This window comes from Vulpes lagopus, chromosome 8 (genome assembly GCF_018345385.1).
Source record: "Vulpes lagopus strain Blue_001 chromosome 8, ASM1834538v1, whole genome shotgun sequence".
Lineage (NCBI taxonomy): Eukaryota > Metazoa > Chordata > Mammalia > Carnivora > Canidae > Vulpes > Vulpes lagopus.
Genome location: NC_054831.1, coordinates 92,164,970 through 92,190,178, shown reverse-complemented (window position 1 = coordinate 92,190,178; position 25,209 = coordinate 92,164,970). Strand labels below are relative to the sequence as shown.

The window sequence follows — 25,209 nt, the reverse complement described above, 5'->3', positions numbered from 1 at the left end:
CAGAAAAGATATTTTTTTAACCAACTACATTTTAATCAAGCCCAAGCAAAGTTACTTAAACTGATGTGTTTCATTAAATTTTAGAATTTTAAAACTAAAAAATGTGTGTCTTGATCAACTTTTCTTTCTAGAACTCTGGAAATCAACCAAAAGCTTGCAGCAATCCAAAAAGCATTTAAAAAGCTAAATTTGGTGTCACACACTTTCCAAGTTAAAAGGAAAGGAAATGACTATGGAAATCCCACTGCCATCTCGTATCTCATTCAAAAGAAGTCTCGTTCAAACCAACCCAGGCTATATAACTGCAATTGAGAAATGAAATCTCCTTATAAATTTGTCTATGGAATGATCTGTGTCCAGGATTCCTATTCAAGATATTAATTTGCAAAAAGTAAACAATATTATATACATAGTCTCTTAAGGTATAGTGCTCTATGTTTTACTGTTGGGTTTTTATCATTCAACTACATATAACAGAACTTAGGAGTTCTTTTAAGAAAGGATGTTTCAGGGTGCTTTAGTTGGCTGGGCACCTGACTCTTGGTTTCGGCTTGGGTCATGATCTTGTGGGTTGTGAGATGGAGCCTACAGTGGGCTCCACGCTTAGTGGGGAGTATGCTGGAGTCCCCCCCACCCCCCATGCTCACGCTCTTTCTCTCTCCCCTTCAAATAAAGGAATCTTTAAAAAACAAAAAAAAGGTATGTTTTGTTTTTAAAGATTTTAAAGATTTAAAGATTTTATTTATTCATGAGAGACAGAAAGAGAGAGAGAGGCAGAGACACAGGCAGAGGGAGAAGCAGGCTCCATGCAAGGAGCCTGATGTGGGACCCAATCCCGGGACCCAGGATCACGCCCTGGGCCAAAGGCAGGCGGTAAACCGCTGAGCCACCCAGGGATCCCAAAAAAAGGTATGTTTAATGCTCATGCACATTGGTTCCATTGCTGGAAATGCAATTCTTGTCTGAAAATATTCCTACAAGTCAGGTAAATTTCTCAATACTTCTTTTATAAAACTTTTACTGACCTCCCCACTCTAACACACTAACCCAGTTAGAGGATGAATTTTTAATGTTCATCAACTGCAGCACAAAATGATCCCCCCATTAAGCTGTAAACCTCTTGAAACCAGAGATGATATCATGCTAACACATCTCTCTTTAATTCCCTGAAATAAGCTGAATAAAAAATGTTATACATCAATTATACCTCCATTAAAAAAATTCCATAGAAGACACAGTCTGTCTAGGATCCAATGATGTCTACCCTTCAGAGGCTACGAAACTGAGACAAATCATGATTATTAAGTACTATACAGTTTCTTCTTATCCTTAAGTAAAATGGGCACAGCTAGGCTTAATAAAATTTGGGCTCAGAAGTGAGACAGATTTTCCTTAAAATGCTAACTCCAGTGAATTAGTTATTAGATCATTTTCTTGCAAGAATCTAGTGTTCACTGTGAAAGAATGCCATGACTTCTCATCAATGTCTGCCATGAGCAAAAAAGATGTTGGCACATGTGCCACATATTTGCCATTATAAGTTACAATAACTCCAAAGATCCTTTTGAATACAATTACTATTTGCTAAATTGTGAGAATTTCAGTTTCATTTATGGTTAAGCAGTCAATTGCAAAATAAACATCATGGAGAAATAGAAACCAAACAGTAGCTGGGATTCAAAAGTAAACAATTTTACTTTAATTATTTTAAAACATTTAATAATGAACGGTTTGCTTAAACACTGCCAATTCTGAATTTCACTGTCACCTGAACTAATCCAAAGCAGCAGTCTATGATTCTGCAGTGGCAGATTTTAATTTTGATAAATCAAAGATTACTAAAACATATCACAATGAGATTTCCTAAAAACTCTTACGGAATATACCACATAAAACAATGTTTTAAAATAACAAAATTCCAGTATGTCAGCCTGCCAACACATATGTGCAATTTCAATAGTGAGGTTTTATCTATAATGATTTTAATTATTTAAAAATGGGGGGGGATGTTCAAAAAATACAGGTATCTCATGTAGCAAACTAAATGTTTTGCATTTAATTACAAGCATAGGGGGATGCATGCGTGTCTCAGTGGTTGAGCGTCTGCCTTTGGCTCAGGGCATGATCCTGGGATCGGGGATCAAGTCCCACATCAGGCTTGCTACATGGAGCCTGTTTCTCCTCTGCCTATGTCTCTGCCTCTCTGTGTCTCTCATGAATAGATAAATAAAATCTTTTTTTTAATATAAATAAAATCTTTAAAAATAATTGAAAGCATAGGGAAATTGAAGAGCTTGGGAAGATGGCAGAGTAAGAGGACACATCAGACCTTCCCACGGACATATCAAGACTGTAAATACATATTGCATGCACAACTCACTCTGAAAAGGACCCAAAGACTAGCAAAAAAGCTTTCCCACAATAAAGATACAGACCAAAGGCCATACTGAGAAGGGTAGAAGGGGCAGAGACACTTTTGGGAACCAAATTCCTCAGCAGGGTAACCTCCAAACAGAAATGTTATCTCAGGCAGAGTTCCACCCTGAGAAGTGGAAGGACCAAATCCCACATCAGGCACCCAGGTAATGGGGATGTGCATCAGTAAGACAAGTGTTCTTATTACATCTGGCTTTGAAAATCAGGGAAACTTAACTCCACGAGAGTTGGAGGGCTAAAGGAAACTTAGAATTCACTCCTAAAGTGCCAGTGTATTGTATCATTCAGCCTAGAACCTAGAGAGGCAGTTTGAAAAACACATGAGTTATAAGTGAAGGAGATTTACTGACTAATTTTAGAGTATGTGCCAGAAGGGCTGGAAGTAGAAGAACTTTCTCCAGGAACAAAGTGCTACCAGGTGACATTTTTCTTTTTCTTCTCAGCCTACCTGATCTGATGCTTGTAGAAGCCAGTTCTGACACTCTCCATTTATCCTGCTAGCACTGCTCACCCTGCACTAGTGTTCCCCTGTGGACGTGACCCAACTAATCCACCTGGGCTGGCAGAAGCCTCTCCAAAATGGCTCATGCCACACCATATTCACCAGGCAGCATCCGCGAGGATCTGTGTCAACCCAAAACAATTACTGCAAACACAACTAGTGAGCAGCAGTGGCTGGAACTGGCACCCCACCCACCAGCATGACCTTAACTGTTATAGCTAGACATCTGAATGAGCTGGCCTGGGGCCCAGTCCTACCTACCTGCATTCCTGTAGCAGTCAGGGCCTAGCTACAACAGAAGGGTAAACACAGGCCAAATGGGATCCACCCATGAACTACCTGGTTCTGGCAACTGCGGGTACTATGCTATACGGCACCCACAAAGTATCTTCTATACACGGATACTACATTTAACATGAGGAAACAGCTGAACTACCTAATGTACAGAAACAAAGAAAGTCAAACAAAATGAGAGAAATACATTCCAAATGAAAGAACAAGACAAAACATCAGAAAAAGAACTAAACAAAATGAAGATATGCAATCTACCTGATAAAGAAGTATCTAAAGTAATAGTCATAAAGATGTTGACTGGACTGAAGAGTAGAATGGATTAACTCAGAGGTGCTGGATGGCTAAATGGTCAGAATGTGACTCCTGATCTTGGAGTTGTAGGTTCAAGCCTTACACTGGGTGTGGAGATTACTTAAAAACAAAAATGTTAAAAAGAAAAAAGAATAGAGTGAATAAAATCAATGAGAACTTCAACAAAATGATAGAAAATATAAAATGAACCAATCAGAGATGAAGAATACAATAAATGACATGAAAAATACATTAGAGGAAATTATCATCAGATTAGAGAATGCAGAAGAATGGATCAGTGAGCTGGGATAGGGTAGTGGAAACACCTAAGATGAACGGGGACGGGGGGGAATCCTTAAAAATGAGAGTAAGTTATGAAACTTCTGGGACAATATTAAGTGTACAAACACTTGCATTATACTGTTCCCAGAAGGAGACAAGAGAGAAAGAAAGTGGGTGAAAATTTGAAGAAATAGTAGCTGAAAACTTCTCTAACTATGGAGAGGAAACAGACATTAGGGTTTAGGAAGCACAGAAAGTCACAAAGGAGATAACCCCAAGAAAGTCCACACCAAGATAAACAGGGACTAAAATGTCAAAATAATTAAAGATAAAAGAGAGAATCTTAAAGTAGCAAGAGAAAAGCAACTAGTAACATATAAGGGAAACCCAATAAGCCTATCAAACTATTTTTCAGTAGAAATTTTGTAGAGTAGAAGGCAGTGGCATGATATATTAAAAGTGCTGAAAGGAAAAAAAAACAACCACCAAGAGTACTATTTCCAGCAAGATCATAATTCAGAACTGAAGGAAAGATAAAGAGTTTCCCAAACAAACAGCTCTGAGTTCATGACCTAAGCTGAGACCAAAAGTCAGACACTTAACTGACTGAGCCACCCAAGCATCCCAACAATTACACATTTCTATCCATCCAACAGAGAAGCACTTACATACATAAAGCAATTAAGAAACACAACAGGAGAAAGTGTGTCTTTCTATTACTATTACAGCAATACAATAATAGTAGGGAATTTTACCATTTACATCAATAGATCATCCAGAGAGAAAAACAATCAGGAAACAATCACTTTGAACAACATACTAGACTAAGAAGACTAAACAGATATATACAAAATGTTTCATTCAAAAACAACAGAATACACATAATTTTCAAGTACACACAGAATATTTTCCAGGACAGATCTATGTTAGGCCACAAAACAAGTCTCAATAAATTATTTATTTATTTATTTATTTATTTATTTATTTATTTATTCACTCATTCATTTATTTATAAGTCTCAATAAATTTAAGACAGAAATCACATCAAGCATCTTTTCTAATCACAGTGGTATTAAACTCAAATTCAATTACAAAGAAAAACTGGAAAAAACACAAATACAATGGGACCAAACAACAAGTTACAAGAATAATTAATGGGATAACAAAGAAATCAAAGAGAAAGTTTAAAAAATACCTTGAGACAAATGCATATGGAAACACAACCACTCAAAATCTTTGGGATGCAACTAACTAAAGCAGTTTTATCTATCTATCTATCTATCTATCTATCTATTTAAACTGTTTTTAGAGTTAGGTTTATAGTATGATACATACAGGCCCATCTCCAGAAACAAGAAAAAGACCAAATAAACAATCTAAAGTTACAACTAAAGGAACTAGAAAAAGAATAAACATGGCCAAAAGTTAGTAAGAAAAAATAAAGGTTAGAGTGAAAATAAGTGAAAAAGAGTTTTTAAAAAACAATAGAGAAAAGCAATAAAACTAAGAACTGGTTCTCTGAAAAGATAAACAAAATTGATAAACTTTTAGCCACACTCATCAAGAAAAGAGAGAGGATTCAAATAAATGAAGTCAGAAACCAGAGAGAAGTTACAATGAACACCAAAGAAGTAACAATTATAACAGCCTAGTACAAAAAATTATATGACAACAAATTGGACAATATGTGAGACAGATAAACTAGAAACAACCTTCCAAGAGTGAATCAAGAAGAAATAAAATATGTGAACAGACCAATTACCATACTGAAATTGAACTGATAATCAAAAAACTCTGTAAACAAAAGAAAGTCTAAGACTAAATGGCTTCACAGGTATATTATATGAAACATTTAAATAAGAGTTAACACTCTGTTCTTTGTCAAATTATTTCAAAAAAATTGAAGAGGAAGGAATGCTTTCAAATTCATTCTATGAGACCAGCAGAGTCATAATTCCTAAACCACATGAAGATACTACAAAAAAAAGAAAATATAAGCTCATGTCTGTGATGAACACAGATGCAGAAATCCACAAAAAATATTAGCAAACTGACTTCAACAATACATTAACAGTATCATTCACTGTGATCAAGTGGGATTTATTCCAGGGATGTTTGGATGGTTCAATATCCATAAATCAATCAATATAATACACATTTACAAAAGGATAAAAATCTTATTTCCACAAATGAAGAAAAAGCATGTAACAAAATACATATATCTGTTCATGGTAATAACTCAACAAAACAGATATAGAGGAAACATACATCAACATAAATACAATACACATAGCAAAACCACAGTTAATATTATTCTTAATGGTAAAAAGCTGAAAACTTTTCATTTAATATTAGAGAGAAGGCAAACATGACTACTCTTGTCACTTTCACTGTTAAAAAGTCTATACCACTCAAAGCAATCTACAGATATTAATCCTTACAAAAATAGGAGCAGCATTTTTTCTTTTCTTTTTTTTTTTAGATTTTGTTTATTTGAGAGAGTGAGCAAGAGAGCACATGCGAGCATGATCAGGAGGGAGGGACAGAGGGAGAAGCAGACTCCCCATTGAGCATGGAGCCCAACAGGGGGGCTTGATCCCAAGACAAGTATCATGACCTGAGCCAAAGACAGATGCTTAACCAACTGAGCTACCCAGGCACCCCTGAACATTATTTTTCAAAGAACCGAAACACATAATCCTTAAACTTGTGTAAAATCACAAAGATCTTGATGCAGAACTTGATCATTAAGCCAAATAGCTAAAGCAATCTTGAGAAAGAAGAAAAAAGCTAGAACTCAAAACAGTTTGATTTCAAACTATACTACAAAGTTATAACTATCAAAACAGTATGGTACTGGCACAAAAGCAGATCAATGGAACGAGAGAGTCCAGAAATAATCCTGCCATCATATGGTCAATTAATCTAAGAAAAATGAGGTATTAAGAATGTAATGTGGAAAAGAGCGTCTAAGCAACAAACAGCGCTGAGGAAACTAGACAGCTACATGCAAAAGAATTAAGCTATTTTCCTATCTTACATAAAAAAAATAAACTCAAAATGGATTAAAGACCTAAATGTAAGACCTGAAACCATAAAACTCCTAAAAGAAGTGGTGTCTGGGTGGCTCAGTTGGTCAAGCATCAGACTCTTGGTTTTAGCTCAGGTCACAGATGGAGCCCCATTTTGGTTGCTCCATGTTGCTTAAGATTCTCTCTCTCTCCTTCTGTCCCTTCCTCCTTCCCCACACGCTATTAAAACAAAACCAAAACCAAAACCAAAACAAACTTCTAAAAAACATAGATAGTAATGCCTTAGCAATATTTTTTTTTGGATCAGACTCCTCAGGTAAGGGCAACAAAAGCAAAAATAAACAACAGGGTCTACATCAAACTACAAAACTTTTGTAGAGCAAAGGAAACCATCCGCAAAATGAAAAGGCAACTTACTTAATGGGAAAGGATATCTGCAAATGATATACCTAGTAAGAGGTTAATATTCCCCCCCAAAATTCCTCATAAATCTAAACACAAACACACAAAATCTGACTAAAAAATAGGCAGAGGACCTGAAAATATATTTTCCAAAGAAGATATTCAGATAGCTAACACACACATGAAAAGATGCTCAGTATCACTAATCATCAGGTAAATGTAAATCAAAACCATAATGAGGTATCACCACACTCCTGATCAGAATGGCTAGTTTCACAAAGATTAGTATTGGTAAGGATGTGAAGAAAAGGGAACCCTCAAACACTGTTGGTGAGAACGTAAATGGGTAAAGTCACTGTGGAAAACAGTGTGACAGCTCCTCAAAAAATTAACAAAAGAATTATCCTAAGATCCAGTAATTACACTTCTGGGTATCAACCCCCCCAAAAATGAATATGCTAACTTGAAAAGATATATGCACCCTTATATTTATGGCAGACTTATATACAAGAGCCAAGATACAGAAGCAATTTAATTTTGTCCATTAACAGGTGAATGGATAAGGATGAGAAAGAGAGAGAGGAATATTACTCAGACATAAAAAGAATGAAATCTAGTCATGTGCAATAACATGGATGGATGTCCAACAACGTGGTTATTATGTTAAGTGAAATAAATCAGACAAAAATAAACACCTTGTGATTTCACTTATATATGAAATCTAAAAAACAAAGGGAACAAACATAAAAAAACCAAAACCACACTCATAGATATGAGAACAAACTGGTGGTACCCTGAGGGGAGGTGAATGAGGTAACAGATGAAACATGTGAAGGAGATTAAGAGATACAGACTTCTAGTTAGGAAATAAATAAGTAACAGGGATGACAAGTATAGCATAGGGAATATAGCCAGGAATATTGTAATAACTTTGTATGGCGGCAGACAGCAACTACATTTACTGTGGGGAGCATTTCTTAATATATATAAACGTTGAGTCATGTTGCACTTCTCAAATTAATATATTATACACCAAGTATATATTTCAATTAAAATTCTGTTTAAAGTACATGTAAATTAAATGGTTTTAAAAAAGGAAACTTATTCGGGATTTTTAATTATCAAAATACTGCTTCAATATTTTATAGAAATGTAATGAACAGCACAGATAAAGTAAAATTGTTTATTTAAAACATCATTAAGTCCAGGTAGAACCCAGCTTCATGAAAAATTTAAATTATCTTTATCTTTCACTTCATCATTATTCACTTGACTACAGTTTGGTAATAGAAACAGAGCTTAAATTTCATTAATCGCCATTTTGATATTTTAGATGGCTTTAACATACCTTTAAAAACCTTGAAAACTTTCAATTTAGAATCAAGACAGTATGTTCATTATAATCACATTCAGGAAATCTAGTGATTATAAATAATTCAAAAAATATTTGATACCTAAATATGAAAAATAAAGTGCAAACCTGCATCTCTCCTTTTTCATCAGGTTTAGCTGGTTTTGCAGCCTCAGTAGCTGAATTTTTCAAACTTTCTTTGCTACAGCGCAGAAGTACTTCAACTACATATAAAGGATCCAGTTCACCAGAATTAGGCTAGAAAAAAACAAGATAAAGAAGCTCATTATTTTTTAAAAACTGGTCCACAAACTTTAAATTCCACAGGTACAGGGACTCTATTCTCAGCATTTAGCATTATGAATGGCACATACTACACAATAAATGTTTATTTCATGAAATGAAGGATGTCCTTCATCCTTCAACATGCTCCACTGGATGAGAAACCACAGAAATTACTGGATACTTAATGAATTCAGATGAGATCGAATATGTGTGTGTTTAGGGTGCCATGGCTGTAGACTTGTTACTTGTGAATTTAAATATTATGAGCTGCCCTCCCTCTTTGCCCATTTCCCTGCTCTCACTCACTCTCTAAAATAAATAAATCTTGAAAAAAATAAGTATGACCCATTAACTGGCATAAAATGCCACTGAGTTTCCAGTGATTAGTTTATAATTTTATTTATTATACCAGAATTACAATAATAAACTCTATCTTCAAATTATCCTAATTAAACAACAAGAAAATTATACTGAAAGTAGATTAGTTTATTGCTTAGTACACTGGCACTTCTATAATGTGGTTTTATAACAGTTTATTAAAAGACTTCTTTTATACTCTTTAATAAAAACATGATTTTCAAGATCCAAGGATTAATTATATCTGTAATTTTTTTAAAAGATTTTATTTATTTATTCATAGAGACACACACAGAGAGAGAGGCAGAGAGAGAAGCAGGCTCCATGCAGAGAGCCCAACATGGGACTTGATCCAGGGTCTCCAGGATCATGCCCTGGGCTGCAGGCGGCACTAAACGGCTGCGCCACTGGGGCTGCCCTATATCTGTAATTTATAATAATTTGCTTGACAGCAGTATTTTTCAAATAGCAGTAAGACATTTTTCTTTAGTGAAGAATTCCTCTCAAAAAAAAAAAAAAAAAGAATTCCTCTCTTCTTTTTAATTCATTGAGTGATCCCCATTTGCATAAAATGGGTTAGGAAAGTTATTTTTATTTATTATTTTTTTAAGGAAAGTTATTTTTATTGAGGAATGAACATGTCAAAGATTGACTGCTTGGTACCCTCCCCCACCCCCCAGGCACAATTACTGCTCAAAACTGAAAAACTTTTAGGGACACCTAGGTGGTTCAGCAGTTGAGCATCTGCCTTTGGCTCAGGGCTTGATCACAGAGTCATGGGATTGAGTCCCACATCGGGCTTCCTGCATCCACCTGCTTCTCCCTCTGTCTATGTCTCTGCCTCTCTCTCTCTCTCTGTCTCTCTCTCTCTGTCTCTCTCTCTCATGAATAAATAAAATCTTTAAAACAAAAAAACTGAAAAATTTTAAGAAATGACAATAAACCCATGCTTACAAAATATTTCTGCAATAAACTACCAACCACTTACCAATAGTAAAATACATTTCCAAATACAAACCAAAAATACAATCATAATTATCTGAGTTCAAATTTCTACAGCATAAGCTCTATTCCTCAAGAAAACCCATTTTTCTTCTATATATTTTTTTCAAAATATGGTTTTAAAAAAGTTTTGATTAAACTTTGATTAAACATTCTTCATTTTGGTATAGACACAAATCAAAGGTGCACAGTACTTTCAACTAGACCTTATCTGCAAAGATTATGTGTTATGTAAAGCTTAATCAATACAAAATGATTTTATAAAACAACGAGCTAAGAAGTCATGACCCAACTGTTAATTCTTCCAGGGGACAAATGACTTGTAAGGAGAATCAATGACTATTATCTTTAGTTTTCCAGCAGGGAAAAAATCCACAGTTTGATGAATGAATTAACTCCAAAGTATTAGGTGACAAGTGAATATTTAAACAGAAATAAATTAAGATTTATGACCAATCTGTAATGTATCCAGATCATCTAAAACTGTTTTGTTGGATTTAGTTCCAATTCTATAGATTTTATTTTTAAATTTAATATTCTTTCTCTTTAAGCTACAATAATCATAGAAGTGACCATCAGAACTCAAGAATATCATATATGTAATCTTTCTTTTGTAAAGCTACCTAAATCACAACATTACAAAGACATCTTAAGTGTTACTATGGGAGCATATGTCAAACACTTCTTGTCATGGCACTAAGTGGTAATTTGCTGTTAAAAATATTTCTTAAAGGGCAGCCTGGGTGGCTCAGCAGTTTAGCGCCACCTTCAGCCCAGGGCGTGATCCTGGGGACCTGGGATTGAATCCCATGTCGGGCTCCCTGCATGGAGCCTGCTTTTCCCTCTGCCTGTGTCTCTGTCTCTTGTGAATAAATTAATAAAATCTTAAAAAAAAAAATTCTTAAAGATTATAAAATAGGGTCACCTAGGTAGCTCAGTTGGTTAAGCATCTGCCTTTGTTTTTTTTGTTTTTTTTTTTTTTAAATTTTATTTATTTATTTATGATAGTCACAGAGAGAGAGAGAGAGAGAGAGAGGCAGAGACACAGGCAGAGGGAGAAGCAGGCTCCATGCACTGGGAGCCCGATGTGGGATTCGATCCCAGGTCTCCAGGATCGCGCCCTGGGCCAAAGGCAGGCGCCAAACCGCTGCGCCACCCAGGGATCCCCAAGCATCTGCCTTTGGCTCAGGTCATGATCACAGGGTGCTGGGATCAAGCCCTGCATCAGGCTCTCTGCTCAGCAAGGAGCCTGCTTCTCCCTTTCCCTTTGCCCCCCCCCCTTGCTTGTGTGCATACTCTGTCAAATAAATAAATAAAATATTAAAAAAAAAAAAGATTATAGGGGGATCCCTGGGTGGCTCAGCGGTTTAGCGCCTGCCTTTGGCCCAGGGTGCGATCCTGGAGTCCCGGGATCGAGTCCCACGTCGGGCTCCCGGCATGGAGCCTGCTTCTCCCTCTGCCTGTGACACACTCTGCCTCTCTCTCTCTCTCTCTCTCTCTCTCTCTCTGTGTCTATCATAAATAAATAAATAAATAAATAATTCTTAAAAAAAAAAAAGATTATAAAGTAATTTTAGGAGCCTAGGTGGCTCAGTTTCTTAAGCATCCAACTCCTGATTTTAGCTCAGGTCATGATCTCAGGGGCCTGGAATCAAGCCCTACTTGGGACTCCCTGCTCAGCAGGGGCCTGCTTGGCTCCCACCCTCTCTCTCTCTGTCACCTCCCCATACGCCCACTCTCTAAAAATAAATAAATAAAATCTTATAAAAAATATTTGAGGATACTGCCTCCATGCTTCACCTAGTTCACAAGTCCTAAAGTGTCACTCAGAATGAAGGTTATGAGTTGGGGTGGAATACACTTTACTCAATTTAGCTAAATTGCTAAGCTAAACTAAACTAATAAGCTTAGCATCTTATTAAGATAGCTAATAAGTTTAGCTTATCTTATCTTATCTTATCTTATTAAGATAGCTAATAAGTTTAGCTATCACTAAACTAATAAGCAAATAATATACATGTGTGAAGGGAGGGAAAGGACCAATACCAAGAATATTACCATGTATTATTTAAAATGTCCAGTTTCGAAGAAAAAATTATAATACATGAACAGAAAAGTATGATTCAAGACCTATATACCAGAAAACAGCAACAGAAGAAAAAGCCTATGAGAGTGACCAAATGTTAGATTAAATAGAGACTTAAATGTAACCAGTATAAATATTTTCCAACAACTAAAGGAACCATAATTAAAGAAGGAGGGTACAATAACAATGTCATATCAAATAAAGAATATCAATAAAGAGATAGATATGATAAAAACAACCAAAAAGAAAATTTTTGAATTCATAAATGCCTGAAATGAAAAAAATCACTAGAGGGGCTCAAAAGATGTGGAGTAGCAGAAGAAAGCAGTAATACATTTGTACATAGATTGATACAAATTATGTAATCCATAAAACAGGGGTTGGGGGGGTCGGGAAGAAGACAAATGACTAGAACCTCAGACAAATGCAGCATACCAATAAGTACAAGACACTCATAATGTGAGCGCAAGGAGAAGAGTGAGAGATGAAAAAATAATGATTCCTGATGATAATGGCTGAAAACTTCTCAAATTAACTTTTCAAATTAACATTAATGTACACAGCCAGGAAATTCAATGATGAACAGAGACATCATTTTACATCACAGTAAAAATGCAGAAAGCCAAACCGAAGAAGAGAATTTTGAAATCAGCAAGAGGAAAAAATAAAAAGACTTATCTCTTACAAGGGACCACATTAAGATTAACAGCAAAAACCTCTCAGCAAAAACAATGGGAGACCAGAAGGCAGTGGGCTGGCATATTCACAGAAAAACACTTGTTAACCAAGACTCTATATATCCAAAAGTTATCTTTCAAAAATAGATATTCCCAGATAAACAAAAACAGAGAATTTGTTGCTAGTAGACCCATTTTATAAAAAATAAGAGAAAAAAATAAAATAAAAAGAAATTAAAAATAAGAGAAATTCTTAAGGCTGAAAGAAGTGACACTAGACATCAATCTGAATCTACATGAATAAACAGAGCACTGGTAAAGGTAATTATGTAACTAAAAAAGACAGTATAAAGAATTATTTCTTTTTCTATTAAATGATTTGAAAATAAAGTAATATGTATATATTGAATTGTTAAGTCTGTAACATATAGGAATGTAGTATATTTGCCAATAGTGGCACAAAGGAGGTGATCAGGAGTAAAGTTGTATTGAGCTAAGGCAAAAACTCCAGAGGATAACTGGAATCCACAGGAACAAATAAAATGAACCAAAAATGATAAATAATGAGATTAATATAATGATAGCTATAAATAAATACTTACTCTCCTTCTCTAAGCTTTAAATCATAGTATTAATTTTAACATATATTGCTGGGTCTGTAACATTTATAGATTATACCACAAAAAGAGGGAAAATGGAACACATGTATACCAGAGTAATTTTTGATATCTCATTGGAATTCAGTATAAATCTGAAACTTATTCCATTAAGTTAATATGGAAATATTAAATATGGAAGGCCCTAGCCAACACTAGTAACAAAAACTAGAGATGCAGAGAAAAAAAAACATAAAAAGTAGAGAAAGAAATCATTAAAATAAACTGAAATATTATGTTAGGAGATAAGCACTTAAAAGAAAGCAGTAAGAGTAGAAAAACAAAAAAGAAATGAGACTATAGATAACAAAAGAACAATGGAAGACAAAAAACCAACGATATCAATAAATACCTGTAAATTAACGCTCCTAAATAACTAGTCGGTCAAAGAAAAAAATGAAAAGAGAAATTAGAAAATATTTGGAAATAAATGAAAATGAAGAAAAATATGCTAAAACTTATGGGATACAGTTAAAATATCTGGAAGGAAATTTACAGGCATAAATGCCTATATTAAACTAAAAGATCTCAAATTAATAACTTGATCTCCTACCTTAAGACACACATACACAGAAACACAAAAGAGACAGAAAACTAAACCTAAAGCTAGCAGACAGAAGGATTAATAAAGATGAAACAGAAATTAATGAAACTGAAAAACAGAAAAAAAAAAAAATCAATGAAACCAAAAGCTGGTTCTTTGAGATCTACAAAACTGACAAACGTAGCTAAATGAAAGATTCAAATTATTACAATGAGAAGTGAGTTTAGTAAGTTCTTTATAGATCTTGGATATTAGCCCTTTATCTGATTTGTCATTTGCAACTATCTTCTCCCATTTGTAGGCTGTCTTTTAGTTTTGTTAACTGTTTCTTTTGCTGTGCAGAAGCTTTTTATCTTAAGTCCCAATAATTCATTTTTGCTTTTGTTTCTCTTGACTTCATAGATCTATCTTGCAAATAGGTGCTGTGGCCAAGTTCAAAAAGGGTGTTGCCTGTGTTCTTCTCTAGGATTTTGATGGAATCTTGTCTCACATTTAGATCTTTCATCCATTTTGAGTTTTTCTTTGTGTATGGTGTATGAGAATGGTCTAATTTCATTCTTCTGCACGTGGCTGTCCAATTTTCCCAGCACCATTTATTGAAGAGACTGTCCTTTTTCCAGTGGATAATCTTTCCTGCTTGTCGAATGCTAGCTGACCATAGAGTTGAGGGCCCATTTCTGGGTTCTCTATTCTGTTTCACCGATCTATGTGTCTGTTTCTGTGCCAGTACCACACTCAATGGCAAAGAAACAAACAATCCAGCCATGAAATGGGCAAAAGACATGAAGAGAAATTTCACCAAAGACATACACATGGCCAACAAGCACATGAGAAAATGCTCTGCATCACTTGCCATCAGGGAAATACAAATCAAAACCACAATGAGATACCACCTCACACCAGTGAGAATGGTGAAAATTAACAAGACAGGAAACAACAAATGTTGGAGAGGATGTGGAGAAAGGGGAACCCTCTCTTGCACTGTTGGTGGGAATGTGAACGGGTTCAGCGGCTCTGGAAAACTGTGTGGAAGTTCCTCAAAGAGTTAAAAATAGAACTGCCCTACGACCCAGCAATTGCACTACTGGGGATTTACCCAAAGATACAGATGCAGTGAAAAGCCGAGACACCTACATCCCAATGTTTATAGCAGCAATGTCCACAATAGCCAAACCATGGAAGGAGCCTCGGTGTCCATCAAAAAATGGATGAATAAAGAAGATGTACACACACACACACACACACACACACACACACACACACACACAATGGAATATTACTCAGCCATTAAAAATGATGAATACCCACCATTTGCTTCAACGTGGATGGAACTGGAGGGTATTATGCTGAGTGAAGTAAATCAATCAGTGAAGGACACACATTTATATGGTTTTACTCATACGGGGAATATAAAAAATAGTAAAAGGGATATAGGGGAAAGGAGAGAAAAATGAGTGGGAAAAATCAGAGACGGTGACATGAGATACTCCTAACTCTGGGAAACAAAAAGGGGGTAGTGGAAGGGAAGGGGGATGGAGGGATGGGGTGACTGGGTGACGGGCACTGAGAGGGGCACTTGACGGGATGAGCACTGGGTGTTATACTGTATGTTGGCACAAATCGAGCTCCAAAAAAAAGAGAGAGAGAAGTAAAAGTGGAGACATTACTAATCATCTTTTAGAATTAAAAAGGATTATAAATTATATCAGGAACCACTTTATACAGTAGATTAGGTAACTTAGATGAAATGGACTAATTTCTAAGAGAGGAAATCAGTGAAACTAACCCAAAGAAACAATTTCAACAGACCCTATAAAACTGACTTAGTAATCATAAACTTCCCTCAAATAAAAGCCCAGTCCCAGATATTCTCACTGCCAAATTATTCCAATTAAAAAAAAATTAATACCATTTCTTCAAAAAGTCTTCAATAAACAGAAAAGGGGAACACTTCCAAACTCATTATGCTCTCTCGCTCTCTCTCATATAAATAAATCTTTAAAAAAGAAAAAGAGTATGTAAATAAGAGGGAAAACATGCTCTGTTCATTACTGAAAGACTCAATTATGTTAAGACAGCAATATTCTCCAAACTGATAAAGATACAGCACAAGCCCTCACAGAATCCCAGCTGACTTCTTTGTAAAAATGGACAGTTAATTAAATTCATATGAAATTTTAAGGATCCCAGAATAGCCAAAACAATCTTGAAAAAGAAGAACAGGGGGATCCCTGGGTGGCACAACGGTTTAGTGCCTGCCTTTGGCCCAGGGCGCGATCCTGAAGACCCGGGATCGAATCCCACGTCGGGCTCCCGGTGCATGGAGCCTGCTTCTCCCTCTGCCTGTGTCTCTGCCTCTCTCTCTCTCTCTCTCTGTGACTATCATAAATAAATAAAAAATAAAATAAAAATAAAAATAAAAAAAAGAAAAAGAAGAACAGGGCAGCCTGGGTGGCTCAGCAGTTTAGCGCCGCCTTCAGTCCAGGGCGTGATCCTGGAGATCCGGGACTGAGTCCCACATCGGACTCCCTGCATGGAACCTGCTTTTCCTTCTGCCTGTGTGTCTGCCTCTCTCTCTCTCTCTCTCTCTCTCTCTCTCTCTCTCTCTCTGTGTGTCTCTCATTAATAAATGAATAAAATAAAATAAAATAAAATAAAAATAAAGAAGAACAAAGTTGGAGAACTCACAAGTCTTTATTTTTTTTAAACTTAACTACAAAGATATGGTAAATTGAAGACCATATGGTATTGGCATTGGGATAGACACAGAGGTCAATGGAATGGAACTGAGAGTATAGAAATAAATCTATGTGCCTATGATCTTCTGAATTTTGATAAAGATGACAGGATCATTTAATGACGAAGGAATTTTCCAATAGCAAGGGCTAGGATAAGAATGAAGCTGGACCCTTACCTTATACCATGTACAAAAATTAACTGAAAATGATCAGAGGCCTAAATATAATAGCTAAAACTATAAAACTCTTAGAAGAAAACACAGAGGTAGTAAATCTTCATGACCTTGATGTTGGCACTAATTTTTTATATGACATCAAAATCATGAACAAGAAAAAAAAATTAATTGGATTACCTCAAAATTAAAAACTTTCGTGCTTCAAAGGACACTATCAAGAAAAGTGAATATAATCCACAAAATGGGAGATAAATATCTGGAAATCAAATATCATAAAGAACTCATATAACTTAGTAATAAAATGACAACTCAATTTGAACGTGGGCAAAAGAATTGAAGATATTTCTCCAAAAATATACAAATAGCCAATAAGCACATAAAAAAGATCCTTGGTAATATGAGTCACCAGGGAAATACAAATCAAGACCACAATGAGATACTATTATTCACCAAGTGTAATTAAAAAGTCAGAATTAAGTGTTGGTGAGGATGTGAAGATATTCAAAACCGTCATACATTGCTAATGTGAATGTGAAATGGTGCAGCTACTTTAGAAAACAACCTGGTAGTTCTTTAAATGGTTTTACAGTATCCATGGGACCCAGCAATTTCACTCCCAAGAGAAATGAAAACATATGTCCACACAAAAACTCAGCTATGGAGGTTTATAGGGGCATTATTCATATAGTCCAGAGGAAGAAACAGTCCAAATGCCTATCAAATAATGAATGGATAAACAAAATGTAGTGTATCTGTACAATGGAATGCTATTTAATCATAAAAAGGAATGAAGTGCTGAAATGCACTACAACATGCTTAAACCCTGAAAACATGCTAAGAAGCCAGTCGCAAAATACCATATTATGATTCAATTTTATGAAATTTTCAGAATACGCAAAAATATAGAGAGTAGATAAACAGCTGTTTAGGACTGAGGGAGGGTCTGAGAGGACAGGGGGGAATGACAAAGATTTCTTTTTCCTTTTCAGGGGATGAAAATGTTCTAAAATCGACTGTGGTGGAAGTGAATTTACTAAAAGTCACTGGGTAAACAGTACAGTATGTTAATACTATCTCAATAAGACTTGAAAAAAGAAACACACAAGAAATGTAAAACCTGCAGTGATAGAAATATATAGCACTTCAGTACATTACAGGTAAGAAAAATTTTGCCCTAGCCAATATTCTCTTAGATCTAGACAAGTTATGGAATGCGTAAACTGGGAAAGGCTTTTTCATCATGGGTTATAGAAGTATGAATGGAACCACAACATTAAGTATTTACGGCCACATTCTTTATCATACATGAAAAACAGAACTTAACAGGCATCAGCTTAAATAAAAACTATCCTTTCAAGTTCTTCTCAAGGAAGATCATACCTGTTACTAGTAATAATTCCTAAAGAAGATAATGTGTGTCTTTGGAAGGGAGAAGAGGTAGGCAAGCATTTTAATAGTTTTCTCATGGCTGAAGGTGATGAAATACAAAATATAAAAAAGCCTGTAAGTCATATCTGAGTTCTAGTCATGGCTCAAATGAGTAATACCCAGGTGATCTTTGTCAAATTTCAGCCTTGACAAAGATTGAAATTCTAAGCTCCACTTCATTATGTATTTTTTAAAAGGCGGGGGGATGAGGGGAGGCAGCATGAGAGAGTCAGACTTTATCCAGTTTAATAATGTTGGCTCAATACAGCCAACTTTTCAAATAACCAAGCTTGAAATCTTATCATCACTAAAACTACTCCCCCACCTTCTCACACAAGACTGTCCATTCTTAGTTCCTCAGTCTCCTCCACCTGAACCCTTATTCTACTACCATCTTCCTTCTGAATCCAAAAATAAGTCTCCTTAATTAACAAACTTGCATCTACTGTGCTATCTCTTTCAATATCTTCCAAAACTGTCAAAACAATAACTTCTGATCGGATCAATCCCTCCCTCAAAAATAAACAGATTATAAAAACAAACAACCAAACTAAACCCAAGCAAACCAACCAATCCAATCTTCAAACACCTACCTTTCAAATGTTTACATCTAGATCTAATATATTCATATTTGTATTTTAACCATTTTCTGTGATTAACTTCAATACTTCTAAAAGATTTCACTCTACCTGAAATGTTCTGGGCCTGCTACATATCATTGCTTCTCCAGCAGTAAATATCCATCAAATGAATGCTACTCACTCTCCAAGTTTCCTTTAAAAATTTTAAATTATCTTCCTAATTAGATGCCATCTCTAATAGCTCAGACATAATTTCTTCCTATGCCCTCCAAATGCACTTTACTTTTATCTTTACTCAAGTATTTATACTTATTTGAGTATAAAATACTCAAGTATTTATACTATTCTGCCTTTTATTTTCATTATCTGCTTTCTGCTATTCACCAAATGAGTAAGCACAAAGATTTTGTGTCTGCGGTCAGTGAATGCTTATTAAATTGGGATCAAATGAGGCAACAAGTGTGACAATACTTAAAAAACAAATCTTACAAATATTTCTAATGAAGATGGTAATTTATCAAAACAGTAATAACAAACTATCCTTAAGAAGTTCTTCAGTGGAATTAATCGCCGATCATTCACAAAAGTACCCATCACAAACCTATGAACTTTTTTTTTTAAGATTTTATTTACTTCTTTGAGAGAGCACAAGAGGAGGGGAGGGGCAGAGGGAAGCAGGCTCTCCACCAAGCAGGCATCCCTAAACCTATGGACTTAATTGTTTATCCCAAAAAATGATTTCCGTATTTCTAAATTCATTTACATATTTCAGGAGCGATTTCCAATTCCAAAATTTAATTTCTATTTGCTCTATACCTAGGTGGGGCAGAGAAGTTAATGATGGCAAAAGCATGAGATGGTCAACCTTAAGAGAAAGCACATATCATCTTATGCAAACTATTCTTTTTTTTTTCTTTTTTAAGGACGCTCCATACCCAATGTGGGACCTGAACTCACGACCCCAAGATCAAGACCTGAACTGATATCAAGAGTCAGGTATCCAATAGACTGATCCAAGTTCCTGTAACTTACATGCCCTACAAACTATTTATTTTTAAAGATAAAGAAAAATAGGGGCGCCTGGCTGGCTTAAGTCATTTAAGTGCCTGCCTTTGGCTCAGTTCATTATCCCAGGGTCCTGGGATCAAGCCCCATGTTGGGCTTCCTGCTCAGCAGGGAATCTGCTTCTCCCTCTCCCTGCCACTCCCCTTACTTGTGCTCTCTTTCTCTAATAAATAAATCTTTAAAAAGAAGACAAAATAAACATGGAGATAAAAAATGTTGCCTGAGGTCATATATTGGGAGACACAGAAAATATAACAGGATGGCTAACTTAATTTCAAGATAGCAGTCATCTAACAAAGTAACAAAATTTTCCTTGATTTTATATACAAATAATCTTTTCAAAATATTTATATAAATAATGACCAAAGCCAATTTTATTGTTTTCCCTTAGAATAAGTAAAACTGACTAGCTCTTTTTAATACCTATTCTTCAACTTTCTATTATAATCCTAAATTAAAATTTGAATTTTCTGTATCAGAAGCTTATTTTTTCTTATATTCAATTTAAAGAGTAAAATTAAAAAGTATTGATGAATTCAAACAAGACATATAAACTGTCATGAAAATAAAATTTGCTGTTGTTCGGAAAATAACAGCACTTTATTTATTTATTTTTTTTTAAATTTTTTTTTAATCTTTATTTATTTATGATAGTCACAGAGAGAGAGAGAGAGGCAGAGACACAGTCAGAGGGAGAAGCAGGCTCCATGCACCGGGAGCCCGATGTGGGATTCGATCCCGGGTCTCCAGGATCGCGCCCTGGGCCAAAGGCAGGCGCCAAACCGCTGTGCCACCCAGGGATCCCAACAGCACTTTATTTATGTATTTATTGAATAACAGCACTTTAAAGACAAAACTTAAGATTATTCAAAAACGTAATTATGGCAAAATTAATTATAACTTCTCTTAAATGTAACACTATTTCTACTTTGATCAATTTCACGAGTCTGAAAAAACTTTTCACTAGAAATTTATATATGATTCTACCTTAAGGGCAATAGTTTACCTTAACATTTGACTTTTTTGAGAAATTCACCACTACTCCCCAGCCAAAATCATCTCCTTCATTCTTTACCTAAAAAAAAAAAAAAGGAAGTAAATAAAAACATTTATGTTCAAAAGCAATTTTAGACTTTCATGTCCACATTATGGGCTAATAAAACTTTGAGTTTTCCTGGTAAAATATTTTTTGAAAGATTGCTGTTAAACTTAAGGAAAAAATATTAAACCTCAAGAAAAAAATCACCATCAAATTTCATAGGCCGCTAAAACAGCAACAGGAACATGTCAGTTGGCAAACAAATTTCTAAAATATGTATTTGTTCTGAAACTGAGATCTTTTATATTTTATAATTCATCCAGGACTTAAAATTGCATACAAATGAAAATCAGTGGAGATTAAAAGGACTTCACACAGGATCCCACCCCCACTCAATACCATGTGAATGGTATAAAAACAATATAGTTAATGTAGAGCAACAATTAGAAGAATCTTTATCCAAAAACGACATACCTTTACCAAACGACCTGGTTGTAGAAATGGTAAGCAGTATTTTGGTTTGTGAATATATTCTTCAATTTCTTTACCCAGTTTGGCAAGCTGCTGTCTAATCTTATAATAGATGACGACGCTTTCCTCATTTGGTATTACTATTTTATTATATTGTTCTTCTGAGTTCTTTACTTCTGTAAATACATGTAAAATATTTTTAAAATAATTTACGTAAATTATACCAAGATACATCTGTTTTTCTACAATAAACATAGGAAACAAAGTCAGCTTGCATACATTAGAAGTTTTATGGAAAAACTTCAGATATAACTGCAAGTCATTCTGAGCATTTTCTTTCTACATTTAAGGTTCATTAAATTCCTCCAACTCATTAATTGTGAATCTTCAAATTGAGTCTGAATTGGCCGTGATTATGGTAAGTTGTTTTTTTCCTAGGATGTGGGAGAAGGGGTTATCTATAAGAATTCTAGGCCTACACTGTTCAACACAGCACTGTCCTATAAAACTTTTTGTAATGGTAGAAGAGTGCTAGATCTTTTTTTTTCTAATATAGTGCCAGGAGACACCAGCCATATATGGCTATTTAAATTAAAATTTATGAAAATTAAAAAAAATTAAATATTTAGTTCCTCAATAGCACCAGAACCATTTCAAATACTCAAATGCCGTATGTGGTTTCTGACCTCCGTACTTGAAGGGCACAGACATAGAACATTTCTACCACTGCAGAAAGTCCCACTAGACAGAACTATTTGGGGCCTTTCAAGTAATACATTGCTTTAACTTTCTGCAAGAATCCAGTTTGCTATTGTCATGACAACTTATACCACCATCAGAGTCGAGATCACTAAAACTGAGGACCAGCAATTCAATCACAGTTCTTTCTCTACTCAGTAGCCAAAACACACGCCCTTTTCCCCAATTGTTCCTAGCTAATCTAACCGTTCTTAGCTAATCTATACCATTTCCTACTCCAGTTCTTGCGTCTACTGCTGACCTCCCTCACTCATTTCATTATGCCTCCATCCCATTGTGAACAAGCACAATTTCAAATGAGGTTAAATACACAAAACTTAAAACTCACTGTAAATACATTTAGTACATTTACAACATAGGCAAATATTAGCATCACCTAGTTCTAGAGTATTTTCACTGCTCCAAAAGGAAATTCCATATCCATTGAGCAAACACACTCTTCATTCACTCCTCCCCACAACCTCTGACATCCTGTCTACTTTTTGTTTGCATGGATTTATCTATTCTAGATTTCTCATATATGTGCAGTCACACTATAAGTGGCCTTCTGTTTGACTTCCTTCACTAGCATGTTTTCAAGGTTCATCCATGTTACAGTACAGCATGTATCAGTACTTCACTTCTTTTAATGTCTAAATATTATTCCACTATATAAGTACACCATTTTAGTGATCTGTTTACCAGATGGTGGTCATTTGGATTATTTCTTTTTAGCGACTGTAAATAGTGCTGTTATGAATATTCATGCAGAAGTTTTTGTTTGAAAATATTTCTTTTATTATATCCCCAGGAGTGGAACTATTGGTTCTTATGGTAATTCTGTATTTAACTTTCTAGGAAGTGCTGAACTATCTTCCACAATGACAATATCATTTTGTTAATATCTTAAAAACAAAGCCAAAAACCTATCCTAATTAAGTGTGAAGTGGTATTTCTATGTCGTTATGAATGGCACTTCCCTAATAACTAATGTTGAGCATGTTTTCATATGATTGTTTACTGGCTAACAGTTTATCTTCTTTGGAGAAAAAAAAAATCCATTCAAATACTTTGCCCCAAAACAAAAACAAATATTTTGCCCATTTAAAAATCAGATGATTTGTCTTTTTATTTTTGAATTATAAGAGTTCTTTATATATTCTGGAAAATAGACCTATATCAGATATATGTTCTACAAATTTTTTCTCCCATTCTTTGGGCTTTTTATTTCCTGTTGGTGTCTACTAGGTACAAAAGCTTCCAATTTTGATTAAATCAAATTTATGAATTTTCTTTTGTTACTTGTACTTTTGGTGTCTTATTTAAGAAACCACTGCTAAATCCAAGGTTATAGGAATTTATACCTATGTTTTCTTCTAAGAGTTTTGTCTTCAGTTCCTTTTTTTTTTATTTATTTATTTTTTTTGTCTTCAGTTCCAATCTCAGTTAATTATTGTATATGGTAAGAGTCCAATTTCATTCTTTTACATATGACTATTCCACTGCTCCAAGAGCGTGTGTTGAAAATCAACTGACCACACATGTATGCGTTTACCACTTCAAGACTTTCAATTCTATTCAACTGGTTAAACTCCTCTATTTAATCTGCTTTTTTTTCGTTTCTTTATCCACAAAATGAAGATAACAAGAGTGCCCTCTATGGAATTATGAAAGAATAAAAGTGAAGTTTAAAAAGTAATCTATTGGTTGCTAGAATACACTATTTTTACAGATAAGAGGAAAAAACCCAAAGGTTGGTACACTACTGTGCATACTATTTCTCTTGGTTATTCAGTCACTAAACCAGACTAACTGCTGCCTATGTGTGTATAATTACCCTACTCATGCATGACCTCGTGCTAACTGCTTAGGAATATTTTAAGTTTAATTCTTTTTATTTGAAGTATAGGGGTGCCTGAGTGGCTCAGTTGGTTAAGTGTCTGCAGTTGGCTGAGGTCATGATCCTGCGGTTCTTGGGATCCAGCACCAAAGTGGGCTCCCTGCTCGGCAGGGAGTCTGCTTCTCCCACTCCCTCTGCTCCTACTCTCACACACTCTAACAAACATACAAACAAATAAATAATTTAAAAATAAATAAACAAAATAAAGTATTAAACTGGCTTGGTGCACCCAGAGAGCTCAGCCGGTTAAGTGTCTGACTCTTGGTTTTGGCTCAGATCATGACTGATCTTCAGTGTGGTGGGTATGAGCCCCAAGCTGGGGACTCTGTGCTTAATGTGGAGTCTGCTTGTCCTTCTGCCTCTGCTCCTCTCCTGCTATCTCAAATAAATAAATAAAATCTTAAGAAAAATATATTAAGCTGGCTTATAACCTTATGTGTTTCAATGACAGCATCTGAAATTTCTACATAAGGTAAAATTAAGTTCCTTTTTACTATTAAACATTAAAATACCTTAATTTATATCCAAATCTACAATGTACTTAAATCTTGTGGATACTATTTTTAAAAATTCTATTATTATATACAATGTTCTTTTTTTTTTGCAAGAGAAAGAGATTGATAGCCTCTTTAAAAACATAGTTCTTTGGGACACCTGAGTGGCTCACTAAGTGTCCAACTCTTGGTTTTGGCTCAGGTTGTGATTTCATGGTCACTGGGATCAAGCCCTGCATCCAGCTCCACACTGTGCTGAGTCTACTTGAGATTCTCTCCTCCGCTCCCTCCGCCCCTCCCGCTTGTGCTTGCTCTCTGAAATAAATAAATACAAAAGTTTCTTGACAAAGAATCATTTCTTTCTCTTTGCTAAGGTCATAGG

The 25,209-nt window shown here is 35.1% G+C and overlaps 1 protein-coding gene across 1 annotated transcript in view; it reads right to left on the bottom strand.

The window, feature by feature from the left end:
• Positions 1 to 25,209, bottom strand: part of MTREX (Mtr4 exosome RNA helicase) — a 104,061-nt gene that overhangs the window by 28,114 nt on the left and 50,738 nt on the right. Inside the window, exons 17-19 of the mRNA XM_041765631.1 lie at positions 21,699 to 21,871; positions 21,192 to 21,260; positions 8,720 to 8,848 (exon numbers count right to left, since the gene is read on the bottom strand). Of these exons, the coding sequence (XP_041621565.1) occupies positions 8,720 to 8,848; positions 21,192 to 21,260; positions 21,699 to 21,871 (371 nt within the window). The remainder of the gene's footprint in view (positions 1 to 8,719; positions 8,849 to 21,191; positions 21,261 to 21,698; positions 21,872 to 25,209) is intronic.